The 13,322-nt window shown below is 59.5% G+C and overlaps 1 protein-coding gene and 1 long non-coding RNA gene across 2 annotated transcripts; one reads left to right on the top strand and one right to left on the bottom strand.

Moving 5' to 3' along the window:
• Nucleotides 1–1,623: 1,623 nt before the first annotated feature.
• On the bottom strand, nt 1,624–10,480 carry TBX2 (T-box transcription factor 2). The gene is made up of 7 exons (XM_052688681.1): nt 9,892–10,480; nt 9,259–9,526; nt 7,247–7,393; nt 6,092–6,168; nt 5,844–6,013; nt 3,734–4,344; nt 1,624–3,004 (listed from the first exon to the last, which is right to left on the bottom strand). The coding sequence occupies exons 1-7, from the start codon at nt 10,254–10,256 to the stop codon at nt 2,564–2,566; spliced, it is 2,079 nt and encodes a 692-aa protein (XP_052544641.1). The 5' UTR covers nt 10,257–10,480; the 3' UTR covers nt 1,624–2,563.
• Nucleotides 10,481–11,471: 991 nt separating this feature from the next.
• LOC128083446 (uncharacterized) lies at nt 11,472–12,950 on the top strand. The gene is made up of 2 exons (XR_008208075.1): nt 11,472–11,692; nt 12,373–12,950. It is a non-coding gene; the product is annotated as an uncharacterized LOC128083446 (long non-coding RNA).
• Nucleotides 12,951–13,322: the final 372 nt, after the last annotated feature.

Genomic DNA, 13,322 nt, shown 5'->3' with positions numbered 1-13,322 from the left:
TGCGCGCAGCGGAGCGAGCGGAGCCTAATTGGGAGCTGGGGGGGGGTGGTGGGGGGCACTGCGCATTGTGGCTGCCGAGGGGCTGCGCGCCTGGCTGGCGGGCGCCGAGATGGCACAAAAAGACACCCCCACCCCCCGCATCGGGACAGAGCAATCCCTCGGTGCCGAGCATGGAGCTGCAGGGGCGGCCCGTGGAAGTGGTGAAATCCTATAAACCCCACAGGACAGTGACCAAAAGTGATGTTCCCCCTTTTTCTCCCAACTTGGCGGCACTGTGGGTGATGCCACTGTGTCCCCTCCAGCCACACAATGTGGATCTGATGCGTTGAGGAGTGTGATGGCACTGGGATAACACACACAGGGCAGCAGCACTATACTGGGTTTGTATCCCATTCCCAAATCCCTGCCCGGGTTTGGCCACTGGGCCTAAGAAACATGGCAAAGATGTGCCAGGCCACAGTGTTGGTGTGCACCTCAGCTGGCACCAAGGAAAACCCTCTGTGTCACAGCACAACCCTATTGCAGTGTGAGCCATGTGGATTCCTCACACCTGGGTTTGGCCATGGTGGGCACCTGGAGCAGCTCAACTCCTGCACACTCTGCTCCCACCTGCATGTAGAGCTGCAGACCGTCCCCACAGGTCACTGTCACCACCACTGCAGGGAGCATTCCCCCCCCCCCCCACCCCAATCAGTGAAATGCTATTTGATCCATTTAAACCCCTGTATCTCTCAAGGCAGACTGCCCCCAGGACAGTGAGACCCCAACGTGCATCCCCGCTAGAGCTCGTTAGATGCTCCTCGGGAGCTGGGTTTATTCGGAAATAATCCCACCAGCCCGCTTTTAGGGCCTCCCCTTCCCTCCCCTTGTTGAAGCAGTTCCCATTCTGTCTCACTCCACCCCTCTCCTGGCAGAAACAACCGCGGTGCTCAGCCGGGAGCAGCGCTCCTCTCCCGCCGTCGGGGAGCCCGGCCCAAACCCCTCCTTCCACCCCGACCCCCCCGGCACCCCGCAGCGCCGTTATGAGCCGGGCAGCGCCGGGGGGAGCGCCCCGACGGGGCCGGGCTGGGAGGAGAGCGGCGATACCGCCAGAGGGAGCCCCGCGCACGGCGCTGCGCAGTCCGTGTCCCTCCGCGGGCCGTAAATCTTCCCCGGCGCCGCAGAAGGGTAATTGGTGAGGAAAAGGGCCGCCGGGGCCGGGAGAGGGGGGGAGACCCGTGGAACCATCCCCGACTGCGCGGCGGTGCCGATGCCTTCCCGCAGCCCTTCCGCGGACCGGCAGCTCCGCGCTGCGCACCTGCGGCGGGGGCACGGCCCGAAACACCGAGCCGCATCCAGCGCTGTGTGCGCACGTCGGAGATTTCCGTCGGTAACAGCGGCGGCCGTCGGGGCGGGTAGGGACCGCGGTGCCGTGCTGGAGCTCGGGGGAGCTGCGGGAACCGAGCGCTGCGCACCTGCGGACGGGGCGGCCCCGACGGGGCGGTCCGGCTCTGGTCGTGCTCCCACCGCAGCGCCAGGAATGAATCAGGCAGGAGCCGGCTGCGCTCCGGGTATTTTTTTTTTTTTACTGAAAGACGCGAGAGAAGTCATGGGAACCCAACAGAGAGACGCCCGAACAACCAGCACGTTTCAAATCATTGTATCTTTTTATTTTAAAACAAATATAGAGCACAGTCCTGTGATATTTAGATTTATTATACTTCTTTTATTGTTGTTGTTTCGCTTTGTTCTGGAGTGAAAAATAAAAACCTGAGGTTTATTCCTGCATTCTGCATACCCCGCTCTGGAGAGACATTTTCCTACATTTTGGATTCAATTTCTTATTATTATAATTATTATTTCCTTGCAAAAGTCCATTAAAGAATTGAACTCTTTGTTCCAACGACTCCAAACATTGTGGTACCGGTGGCACTGATTGTCCTGAAGAGCAGGTGGGATAAACAATATTTTAAACACAGTTAAAGAAACCAATATCTCCTTCAATCACAAAGAGCTAAATAGTTTTCATTTACAATATATATGTTCATGTAAAATGAAAAAAAAAAAAAAAAAAAAAACCAACGAAAAACTTAAATGCGATGAGTTAAACTCTAAATATTATGTACACACCAATGTACAACTCTGAATAAATTAATACCAATTTGCATATTCTGGGATCCTTATAGCTTATTTACACAAATTACCATTTATTTCATAAATACCTGCCCTGCCGCTCGCTCCCTGCGTGGCGGTGGCAGCGCAGCTCCTTTCCATGCTTCGCTTCTTCTTTTCCTTTGTGTTTAGTTTTTCCCCCCTCCCTTCCCCCCCCTCCCCTCCCACTGCCACCCTTTGCACGGAGCTCTCAGCCCCACCGCCCTCCCCGTCCGACAATAGGGCAGCCCCATGCCCCGAGGCAGGGAGCAGGGATGGGGGGTGGCACTCGGGGTGGGGGGCGGCTATACGGAGAGCCCCCTCCCCATCCGCCCCCACCTTTAATAAATATTTATACTGTGCTGTACAAAAGACCAGTGCTTCTCAGCCCCGGGGGGGAGGAGGTGGGTGCGCTGCCTGCCCCCCCCGTCGGTCACTTGGGGGACTCCCTGCCGGGCGACAGCTCCCGCTGGCTCTCCAGCCCGCTCACCAGTCTCTGGATGTTCTGCAGTTCGTTGAGGGATTCCTTCAGGGAACCTTTGGGGGGGGAGACGGCGGGGCGCTGGGCTTTGTGCGCGTCGGGGATGGGGCTGGGCTCACGGCTGCTGCCCGCCTTGGAGCTCTCAGAGCCGGGGTTGAGGCTGGAGGGGAGGCCGGTGGTGAGCAGGTTGGTGCTGGGCGGGATGCTGACAGGGAGCTGGTAGGGGCTGAAGCGCAGGCGAGGGCGGCTGCTGCCCAGGAAGGGATTGCGGGACAGCGGCCCGGCGGCGGCGGCTGCGCTGGTGGCCGGCATGGCTGAGGCGGCTGCTGCTGCTGCTGCCATATAGGTGTAGGGGTAGGGGAAGAGGCCGCCGAAAGTGGGCATCGGGATTCCCTGCAGAGAGAGGAGAGATGGGAGAGGTGAGAGCTGCACGGTTCCTGCCCCGTGGAAAAGGAGAAGTAATGCGAACACAGCGTGGGGTGACACTGCTGCTGGGTGGGTACGGCTGGGGACCCCCATCAGCCAACTGAGCACAAGCTGTCAGGCATGGGGCTCTCTCCAGGACTTGCTGGAGGCACAGCACTGTAGGGCAGCAATAGGGCCTGGTCCCTATGAGAGCTCGGTATGCCTGGCTGCACGATATCACTGAACCCAGATTGCATTAAAACCCATTGACGGGTCATATCAAGAAAGGAGGTGAGTTCAAGGTATCTTCGTGCATTTCAGCACAGAGACACAACAGAGGTGTTGGTATTGTGGGGCTGGTGGGGATCTTGAGAGGTGCTGGATGGGTCAGCAGGCAGGGCTCTTCACGCTGCCCTGCCCATGGTGGAACTACAGATAAATCAGAAATCCTCTTTAAATCAGCTCTGGGACCTCCATTCCAAGCATCCCCCCACATTCTCCCCATGTCACAACACAAGAAGTGTCACTGATTGTCCCCATGGGCTGGGGAAGGCCCCACGAGAGCCACGCTGGGGCCACTCCATGTCTGCCCCCCCACCAGGGGTAACACTGGGTCTGTGCCCCAATGTGCTTGGTTGATTTCAGGGATTTTGAGGAAAAATGCAGGAGGGCTCCAGCACTGTGGGGATGGGGATAGGGCTGTGGGTGGATGCTTACCTGAGAAGCCAGCATGTGCTGGGAGAGGTGGAATGGGAAGGGGGTGGCCGTCCCCGCTGCGCCCGGGGCAGATGAGAGAGCCCCGTTCTCCAGGCTGCCGCCGCCGGTCACCGAGGCCAGCAAATGTCCCATGCCCATAGCGGAGAAAGCCCCGGGGGCCATGGCAAACTGTCCCGGGTGGATGAAGAGTGGCTGCCCGGCACCCAGCGGGCTGAAGAACTGCTGCCCGTGGAGCCCAGAGAGCGCGAGGCTCTGCAGGTGCCCGGCGCTCAGGTGCGGGGGGCTGTCCGTGTGCACCATCAGCGGGGCGAAGGCCTCCTTGCCCAGCCCGACTCCCTCTGCGTCCTTCTTGCCCTGCTCCGGCTCTTTCCTTCTCCCTTCCACTTTGTCCTTCTCCATGCCCCGTGCTCCAAACAGACCCTCACCGGGGCCGTCCCCCTGGGATGCTCCATCCTTGGCTTTCTCTGGGCTGCGCCTCTCCTTGCCCCGCTCGTCGGTGCACCGTGGGCTGCCGCGGGGTGATGTGTCCTCCCCACCGGGGCTGCCGCCCGCTGGCCGCTCCTCGGGCACCTTCTCCACCTCCGCGTCGCTGTCAGCCCCCGGCTTCTCCTCTGCAAAGGGATGGAGAGGTCAGAGAGGCAACGAGAGGGTCAACAGATCTCGCCACGGGGAAATGTGGCAGAGGTAAAACGCTGTCACTATTAGCAGGAGAGCTTGGTTAAATGGGAAGGAGGAAATCACAGACTCATGGAATCGTAGTATCTCATCTGTGAAGGGATGGAGAGATCAGAGAGTCTGCAGTTGATTGTCCCCAAGTTAGGGAAATCCAGCAGAGGTAAAGCCCCATCGCAATTAAAAGGAGAACTTTGTTAAATGAGAAAGTAGAAATTATGGAATCGTGGAATGATTGGAGTTGGAAGGGACCAAATGGGTTCTTGTGCCGCGGTCATCATGGGGGCTGCAGGGATTAACAGCAGCAGCCCCATTGCTCTGCCAAACAGGAAAAACACGTTTGCAGGAGGCCTGAGCTGCGAGCCGGCATCACTGTCATCAGCTGTGAACCCAAAGAGGGTGGTGGGGTGAGAGATGGGGAGCATGAGGGCGGCGGGCTGAGGAGTAGCTCTGTATAGATTTAATTATGCCAGGCTGATCAGCTGTGCTCTGTGGATGCACTCCGAATGCACAGGTTGGGTCGGGCAAAGGAGGGAGATTTAGGGGAAAGATTCACCGCCATCTTTGATACAGGGAATTTTAATTTAACTTAATGTAAATGAAGGGCTTTGAGCTCTCAGAGGAAGGGGGAATTGAGGTGAGGAGATGGCGATGGGCATGGGGTGGTGGGAGACTCGTGGTGCCCCTCCAGCACAACCGAAACCCCGGTGCCGATGGATTGAGGCCAGGGAAAACCGACAGAGAACCCTTTGAAAGAAGAGAGGGTGTCATAAACCCTCCCAGCAGCTCAGCCCAGGGCAGGAGCTGCGGTTTTGATGAAGGTTTGCAGGGAATCAGGATGGTGGGAACTTGAAAGAGCAACGGATGGGCAGTGCTGTGCAACAAAGTCCTGCATCAAAAAACCACAACATGGGAACTGCTGGCTTATTTTCATTGCCCGGCTCTGAGTGTTGCAGTGTTATTTGCCCTTTTAAATGTATTAATTTTCGGGGGGGGAGGGGAGCCTTGCACTGGCTATGAAAGGCAGAGCGACGCCAGACAGCTGCGCAGCACAGGGCCTGCCCACCAATGCTCCCTGTTTACATCGATGTATAAACAGGAAAATGTTGCAAACCATGAATGCCATTTGCATCTGCTGGGGCCGTTCCCGTCCTCGCAGCCCTTCATCCCCTCTGTGCCCATCCACTGCCTTTCCCTGCCAGCGCTGCAAACGCTGCCGGCTGCCGCCGCAACAGCAGAGGTGTTTTGGTCCCCTCCCCACTAACAGCAGACATCAAGAACGCTCTGAACACGGTGATAATTCGGGAGCTGTGCCCCCGCTCCCAGCCGATCCTCCCCACCCCATGCAGGAGCCGTCAGGGCAGGGAGTGGGGCCGTGGTTTGGGCTCAGCCCCGACGGTGCGGGCAAAACAATGAGGGGGGAGCGGGGCCGCGTTACCTCTGCCGCTGGCCTTCAGGCGCAGGGGGCTGGGGAGGGGGCCCACGGGGGAGTGCAGTGCGTCGCGCACAGCCGATGGTTCGCAGGAGGACGCGTCCGATTCGCCGCCGTCTCGGTCGGGTTTGCAGGGCTCCTCGTACATCCGCAGCGACGGCAGCGAGAGCTGCTTCCTGCGCAAGGGGGAGACGCGGCTCAGCCCTCCGCGGGGATCTCCGCGGGCGCGGAGCGGGGCGCGGGGCCGCCCTTACCTCTTCTCCCGACGGCCGTTGCCCGTGTCCCGAAAGCCTTTGGCGAAGGGGTTGTTATCGATTTTCAGCTGCGTGATCTGCGGGGACGCGGAGAGAAGCGACTGACGCCTTGCCCGCTCTCCCCGCACCCCTCCCCCTCCGGCGCCCCCTGCCCGCCCCCGCGGTGCCCTCAGGCCCGTCCGTCCCTTCGGGGCCGTCGGGGGGTCGCGGCCGGGCGGGGATGCACGGCGCACGTTGCAAAACGCGCCGCGTCCCCGCTTTAACACAGCACATGCTTTATTAAAAATGATGCTGAGGTTTCGCCTGAATTATTAATAGCGTCTTAATGATAGGAAGTTATTTTTCACGGCCCCCCGGAGGGAAGATGGCGACTGAGCCCGCGCCGCGCTGGTTAAAAGCTATTCTTATCCCTCCCCGCGACGGACTGCTGGGGCCGGCGACATTAGGACGCTCAATAATGCATGGCTCTGAAACACGGCCCCGAGAGGGACGCTTTAAAAATGCATGGCCCGGCCCGACGGGGCCCCCGACCGCCCGACGGAGCCCACCGGCAGGCAGCGTGCGGCGGGCGGGCAGACAGAGTGCTCGTTAATCGATTGTGACTCTTCGTCATAAACTTTACGAGGGAAACAAGCCCACCAGGACCCTCAGACAGAGCTGTCAATTAGCATCAGCAGCCGAGGGGGGGGGGGAGGTGGGGGTCAGCTTTTGGGTTAAGGCACACACGCGGGCATGGAGCCCTCGGAGGGGCCGCGCCCCCCCACGGCTCAATGGGTGACAATTGCTAAATCACAGAAAGTGACTGAAATGGGCTTCTCTAGCTCTGATTTTTTGGCTCTTCCGTGGCACCTGCAAGAGGTCACCCGTGCCAGGAAGGTGCTTCTGAGGGGGAAATTAATTTTAGGAATGGTTACAGCAGTAATAATAACAGTAACATGGAGAGTGCCTGCTTTGAGGGTCTGGGCTCCAACCATTCTCCTGTTGCTGCCTTTTTGCCTCTCTGCCCAAAACGTTCCATGTCAGCAGCCACTGGGGTTGGGCAGCATCGTGAAAACAGACCCAAAAAGGGGCAGGGGATGGGGGTGCAGGAGCTCGGGTTGGTGCATGGGGCTGGGGGTCAGTACAGGGGCTGGGGTCGGGTGCTGCCGGCCCTACCTTGTCGTTCTGGTAGGCGGTGACGGCGATGAAGTCGGTCTCGGGGAACACGTAGGTGCGGAAGGTGCTGTAGGGCAGCTTGAGGATGTCGTTGGCCCTCACGATGTGGAAGCGGGGTTGGTATTTGTGCATGGAGTTCAGAATGGTCTGTGGTGGAGGGGGGAGAGAGAGCAGAGCCTGCGTTCAGCCCCACCGCCATCACCTCCCTGCAAAACCCTTCATTTCTCCTCAGAAAACAATAAAATGAAATAAAAAGAAACAACCAGATTCATTGCGAAGAGAGAACAGCAGCAGCTGCCAGAGAGGGAGATCTCTTTTTTCGTCGGTGCCATGGCCCTATCTGCCCCCAGAGAAGGAGGTCAGGGGGAAGGCACAGCAAGAAAGCAGCACCCAGGATCCCCCCGATTTCTCACCGCCCTGACAACGCCAGGTGAATTTGCCACGCATTTTCAGCCACTTTTAATATTTCCGTCCTTTTTTTTTTTTTTTTTTCCCTTTAAAAAAAATAAAAATAAAAAACCCTTCTACCAAAAATCCTCCACCAAAAAAAAAAAAAAAACCCCACAAAAAACAAAAAACCAAACGAAGCGCAGAGCTCCGCGCAACACAACGCGCGGCTGAGCGGCGCCGGGAGCGGTGGGACGTTTTTCCCGTCCAGGTATCCAAACCCCTCTCCCACCCCCAAGCAACCTTTCCGTATTTAACACAAATCAACGCCGTTCTCGGTCCCCGGGGCCGTTCCCAGCGCTGTCCCCTCGGCGTTTCCCTCTGAGAAACGCACCGATAAATCCCGACGTGCGGAGTTCGGGCCGCAGCGCGGCTCTCCCCGCTCCGCTTCGGCTGGGGAAGGGCGAAATCTGCTGTGATTGTTGTCCGAAACCGCCGAATAATTATCACTTCATTTCGTTTTAGAAGGCAATAAAATAATAATAATAATAATAATCCCCCTTTTTTAACCCCGGCAATAATCACCTGCTGATGGGCTGTCGGGTCTCCAGGACACCGATATCATCTAGGCGGGATTTAGCGTGAAAATGGTGCACAAACGCCTCGATCGGGCGCTCAGAGCCGCGGTCCTTTACCCAAACCTCCTCCCACCCTGAGCAGATGGGCACTGCCTGCACCCGCAGCTCGGACGGCGCTGAAATGCTTTCCAGCGGGAGTCGGACCGAGCGCTGAACCGAACAGATTTTTCCCCACGAACCAAATAAATAATAATAACAAAAAAAGAGATTTCCGAGCCTCTCTATCGATTCCCTTCGCTGCCTCTAAATAGCCGTGCGGTGTTTGATTTATCCAACACACCGTTTCCTCTCTAAATCGTACGAAAAAATCAGAAAGAGAGAAAAGTTTCCCCGGGCCGCTGACCCCGACGGTCGCTTCCGAGGGTTCTGTGCCGCCGACCCCATTTGAGCTCCGGGCTCGGCCCCATTGCCCCCCAGCTCACCCCGACGCCCGCTGGCATTTTTCCCCACAGGATCGCGTTGTAGTCCCTCTTTCTGCGCTCCTCTGAAGACTACTAGCTTCGATTGCTGCATTTCTTTCCTTTTCTCCCTCTCTCTCTTTTTAAAATTATTATTATTATTATTATTTTGCTTTGGTGGGTTATTTTAATCTTTCTTTCTTTCTATTTTTTTTTTTCCCCTCCGGAAGGTGATGCAGTTGTGATCAATAAGGAAATAGAAGCGTTCGGGAGCCTTCCAGGCACAGCCGGTATGGAGCGGCCGCAGCCAACCCCTTTGGCTCAGCTCCCACCTCGCAAACCCCGCGCAGGTGACGCCTCCAGCCCCGACCCGGACCGAGGGGAGTCCCGGGCCGTACCTGCCCGGTTACACTGCCACAGCCCGGCCGCACCGTCGGAGTTGCCCCCGCCGCTTCCCCGGCCGGCCTCCCCCGGCTCGGCCCCGTTATCCTCCGGAGAGGAGCGGGGACGGAGCCCGGGAGGGGGCCGCTAAATCCCGGCCGCTGCCCCCGGGAGGACCCGGGCCGTCCTGCCTCGCGGTCACACTTACAAAGCCGTGTTTGTCCGAGATGTTGTTGGTGAGCTTGAGTTTGTGAAAGGCAACGGGTTTGGCCATCCACTGCTCCCCGGTGGCCGGGCTGTCGGGGTGGATGTACATGCGTTTGGGCATCTCCGGGTCGGCCTTTCCGGCCACCATCCAGCGGGAGTTGTGGAATTTGTACCGGCAGTCGTCGGCCGCAACTATATCCATGAGCAAAATGTATTTGGCCTTCTTGTCCAGGCCGCTCACCCGCACCTTGAACGGGGGGAACATCCTCCTGCGGAGAGACGCGCAGCGCTGCAGGGAGCGACCCTCGACGGCCGCAGCCCCCCCCGGCCCAGCCCCGGCCTGAGGGGTGCCCAGCGCTTGGGTAAAAAGCTCCGAGTCCCATTGAGGGATGAAGGGGCAGAGAGGAAAACGCGAATCATTTTTTCACTGCGCTTCTTTAGGGTCCCCCTCCCGGAACCGGGGCAGGGGGAAAATTTGTCAGTGAGGGGCTGCAAAGAGGGATGTAAATAAATACGACGGCACTCAATGAGTTCGCGCAGATTTAATTTGGGATCGCGCATAATTATGGGGAGAGGGGACGAAGGGGGGGTTGGGGGGGGAGCGAAATACGTTTAAAAAAATCCCGGTTCTTACCTCCCGGATTTGGTGATCACCATCTCGGTGCCCAGCTTGTGGAATTGGTCCCAAAGCTCTTTGGCTTCCAGCGTCACTTTGGGGTCGTCCTCCACCTCCTCCTCGGGTTCCAGGCTCTTGAGGGAGCGCAGATGGGCTGCCTGGTGGTGGTGGCCCAGAGCCGAGACGTGCAGCCCAGCCTCGGCCGCCCCGGCCAGCCCCGGGTCCGGCATGGGCTTGGCCAGAGCCGCCGGGGGCAGAGCCAGAGCGGGGAAAAAGGAGGGCTGAGCGGCGGCGAGAAAAGCGGACATGGGGAAGTCGGCCGGCCGGGGAGCGTGGAAGGGGTGGTAAGCCATGGCAGTCCCTGGGAAGGCTGGATCTCTCATCGGTGCATCCACAAATCCAGGAGAAAAAGAGGGATTCCCTTTTGTTAAAAAAAAAAAAAGAAAAGAAAACAAACAAACAAACAAAAAAACCAAAAAGCAACAATAACAGCAATAATAATAAAAAATAGGTGTGCGGTTCGGCTTGTTTGTTTTTTTTTTATTTTTTCTCCTCTCTCCTGCCCAGCGAATTCGCACTGGAAGAGGAAGGGAAATCGACAATAAAAATTAATTAAAAAAAAACAAAAACAAAAACAAAAAAACACCCACAAACCCAACGACGCACAAAAGGAGAGGAAAAAAAAAAAAAAAAAAAAAAAAAAAAAAGTGAAAAAGAGCGGAATAAGATGTGCGGAAAAAAAAAAAAAATTAAAAAAAAAATTAAAACCAGAATTAAAAAAATAATAATAATAAAGGCAGTTCCCGGCTCCTGGGACTCCCGTTCTGCGGAGGGCAGAGAGTACGTCCTTCTTTTTTTGTTGTTGTTGTTGCGGCGAAGGGAGAAGCGAGCGGGGGCGAAACCCTCCCGGAGAAATCCTTCCCGGCACTGAAGCGGCGCCGGAGCGGAGCGGCGGTCGGGCCGTACGGCTCACACCCCCGCGGGCTCCGACTGCGCCCCGGAGGGCTCCGCACCGCTGCGCGCTCCGCGGTTCGGCCGAGCGCCGCTCATGGCTCGAGGAGCCGGAGTGGGGAACGGTCGGATCTTGTCGTGATCTCTGTAAAACTGTGACTATCTCACATGTCCTTCCTGCTCTGATCCGCCCGCTAATGAGCCAAGCCCCCTTGATTGCTGATTTTACGCGTTTCAGACCAATTGTGGATCTGCATAGGCGTGGTTTTGACAGCTCCGGCCAAGCTCCGGGCGCGGGGAGGAGGGGAGGGGGGGGAGGGAGGGAGGACGGGAAGAAGGGAAAAAAAAAAAAAGAGAGAGAGAGAGAGGAAAAAAAAAAAAGAAGAAGGTGTCGGAAGCATCGGCAGTAAGAAAACATGTCAACAGAATAAAATATTAACCAATGACAGAGAAAAGTGCTCGAAATCCCACCCCCGGCTCCTTTCCGCATACCGGGTCAGCCCTGGCTGCGCCGCGGCCGGGGAGCGGCCACCGCCGGTGCGGGGACAGCGCGGAGCCGGGGCCAGACCGGGGGTGCGGGGAGCGCGGGGCCGCTCGGAGCCGGGGGGCGTCCGGGGGGGCGGGAAGGGGGGGGGAGAGGCGGGGGCCGTCCCGTCGGTTTCCGCGGGCGGGGGCGTAAGGCCGGGGGGAGCGGCCGGGGGAACTCGGCGGCCGCCGTCTTACGACAGATCCTGGAAAGAGGATCAAGGTGGGACCCGCCCCGCCGCGCACCGCCGGCAACCGACGGGGCGGCCCGGGCTCGGCCGCCGGGAGCACGGCGGAGAGCTGCAGGCGGTGAGGCCGGAGCGGCGAGCTCCATCCAGCGCGGGTGAGTGGAGGAGACCCGCGCCCTGCCCTCGCTCCCGGCCCCGCGAGGCCGCTCCGACTGGGGGGGTCCCGCTGGGAGCTCCGCGCGGACCCCGCCTTCGGGGCGCCCCGCGAGGTGCCCTCCCGTCGGGGCCGCGCTGCTCTGCCCGGCCCGAGGGGCTGTTTACCCGGGCGGGGGGAGGCAGATAAGGCGGAGGGGAAATGCCGGGGCTGTTTGCTGAGGGATTAGGGCCGGTCCCGCCGCGCCGGGGCCCGGGATGGGAGGGGGGGGAGGCGGCGGGCGCGGTGGGTGTCCCCGCGGAGAGGTCCGTTTGGAGATCTGCGCTGATTAACTGAGGGCTGCGGTGGCTGAAGAGGGCCCTGGCGCCAGGCGGCTGAGCCCTCACAATAAAGACCCGTCTCTTGTCACTTCATATTTACCCCCAAATCTTCAAAAAGCGCCCTGCGATCCTTAGAAGGCTCCTGCGCCTGCCGCCTGCGCTGCGGCCAGACGGGACGTTGACGGGAGGGGGAGCGGAGGCGGCCCCCTCCTCTGCCCAAGGCTCCGCGGGTGCGCAACGACGCGCTGCTTTCCTGGGGCCGCTCCCGGCGGAGGGTGGGACGCGGGGACCCCCGGCAGCCCTCTCCCCATCGCCACCTCTCCGCTGTTTCTCCTCACACCGTGTTTTATCGTGCTGCCAGCAAACCCCGGTGCTGCGAAGGGCCCGAGGAGAAACCCCAGAGGCGGCCGCATCCCGCCCCATCCCGCGGCAGGTTCACCTCCAGCCGCCGCCTCCCGACGGGGCGACCGCAGCGCGGCCACAGCGGGGCTGCCCTCACGGCTCCCGGCCACTGCGTGGGGCTGGTGGGCGGGTGGGGAGGGGGGTGGATCGGTCCCACTGACCATTGAACGGGGCGAGGTGGCGAGCGGGGATTGAAATTTAGACCTCATTTGGACTTTGCTTCCACGACACCGCGGAAATGTGCTGACAGCAGCTTTGGCAAAAATGGGGCTTGCTCGGGCTTTTTTTTTTTTTTTTCCATTTTTCCCCCCCCTCCAAGCACGCCCGGATCCTCGCGTTGCCCCACGGCTGCATCATCCTGCTCCAGGGCACTACGCAAACCTGCGGACGCCGCACCCGCAGCTCCGAGGGGCAGAGCGGGGCCCCGCAAAGAAACGTCGCCTTCCCCCGGGCCCAGGTTCTGGGACCCCCTTCCCCCTCGGCAAAGCTGTAACATCGCAAACGCCCTCGCCTGCAGAATAAAAACCGATCCAGAGCCTCCTCGTCTCCCCGAGCCTCTGTGGCAGCGCCCGTCGGTGGGACAGCCGAGGTGGGGCACACGGGGATGCTGCGCATCAGTTCCCAGGGGCAGCTCCGTTCGTGAAACCGCAATCGGGAGCCCGTGTTCGTGGACGGGGCGGGAACAGCCGGACCCCGAGACACGCTTCTCGGCCACAGCCGGGCAATGGGCAGGGGGAGTCGCTGCTTCGAGCCCCGCCCGAACCCCTGGGCCCTTTCTCAAGTGAGGGGGGAGAAGGGACCCCGCGCCATCTCGCTCACAGTGCCTCCCGTCTCCGGGCACTGCTTCCTTCGGGGCTCCGTGCGCGGCCCCGACGGCGCTCCCCAGACTCGGAGGCATCATCTGGGCTC

Source organism: Tympanuchus pallidicinctus, unplaced genomic scaffold (genome assembly GCF_026119805.1).
Source record: "Tympanuchus pallidicinctus isolate F22 unplaced genomic scaffold, pur_lepc_1.0 scaffold24, whole genome shotgun sequence".
Lineage (NCBI taxonomy): Eukaryota > Metazoa > Chordata > Aves > Galliformes > Phasianidae > Tympanuchus > Tympanuchus pallidicinctus.
Note: the sequence above shows the minus strand (reverse complement) of the source record. Positions and strands in the feature narration are given on the sequence as shown.

Bases quoted from the DNA above. Each gene is read 5' to 3' on its own strand.
- TBX2 (XM_052688681.1), bottom strand. From the start codon at position 10,256: ATGAGAGATCCAGCCTTCCCAGGGACTGCCATGGCTTACCACCCCTTC. The intron at 6,169-7,246 runs GTAGGGCCGGCA...GCGTCCCCGCAG, and splicing joins CCGCCTACCAGAACGACAAG to ATCACGCAGCTGAAAATCGA. The intron at 3,005-3,733 runs GTAAGCATCCAC...CTCTCTCTGCAG, and splicing joins AGCACATGCTGGCTTCTCAG to GGAATCCCGATGCCCACTTT.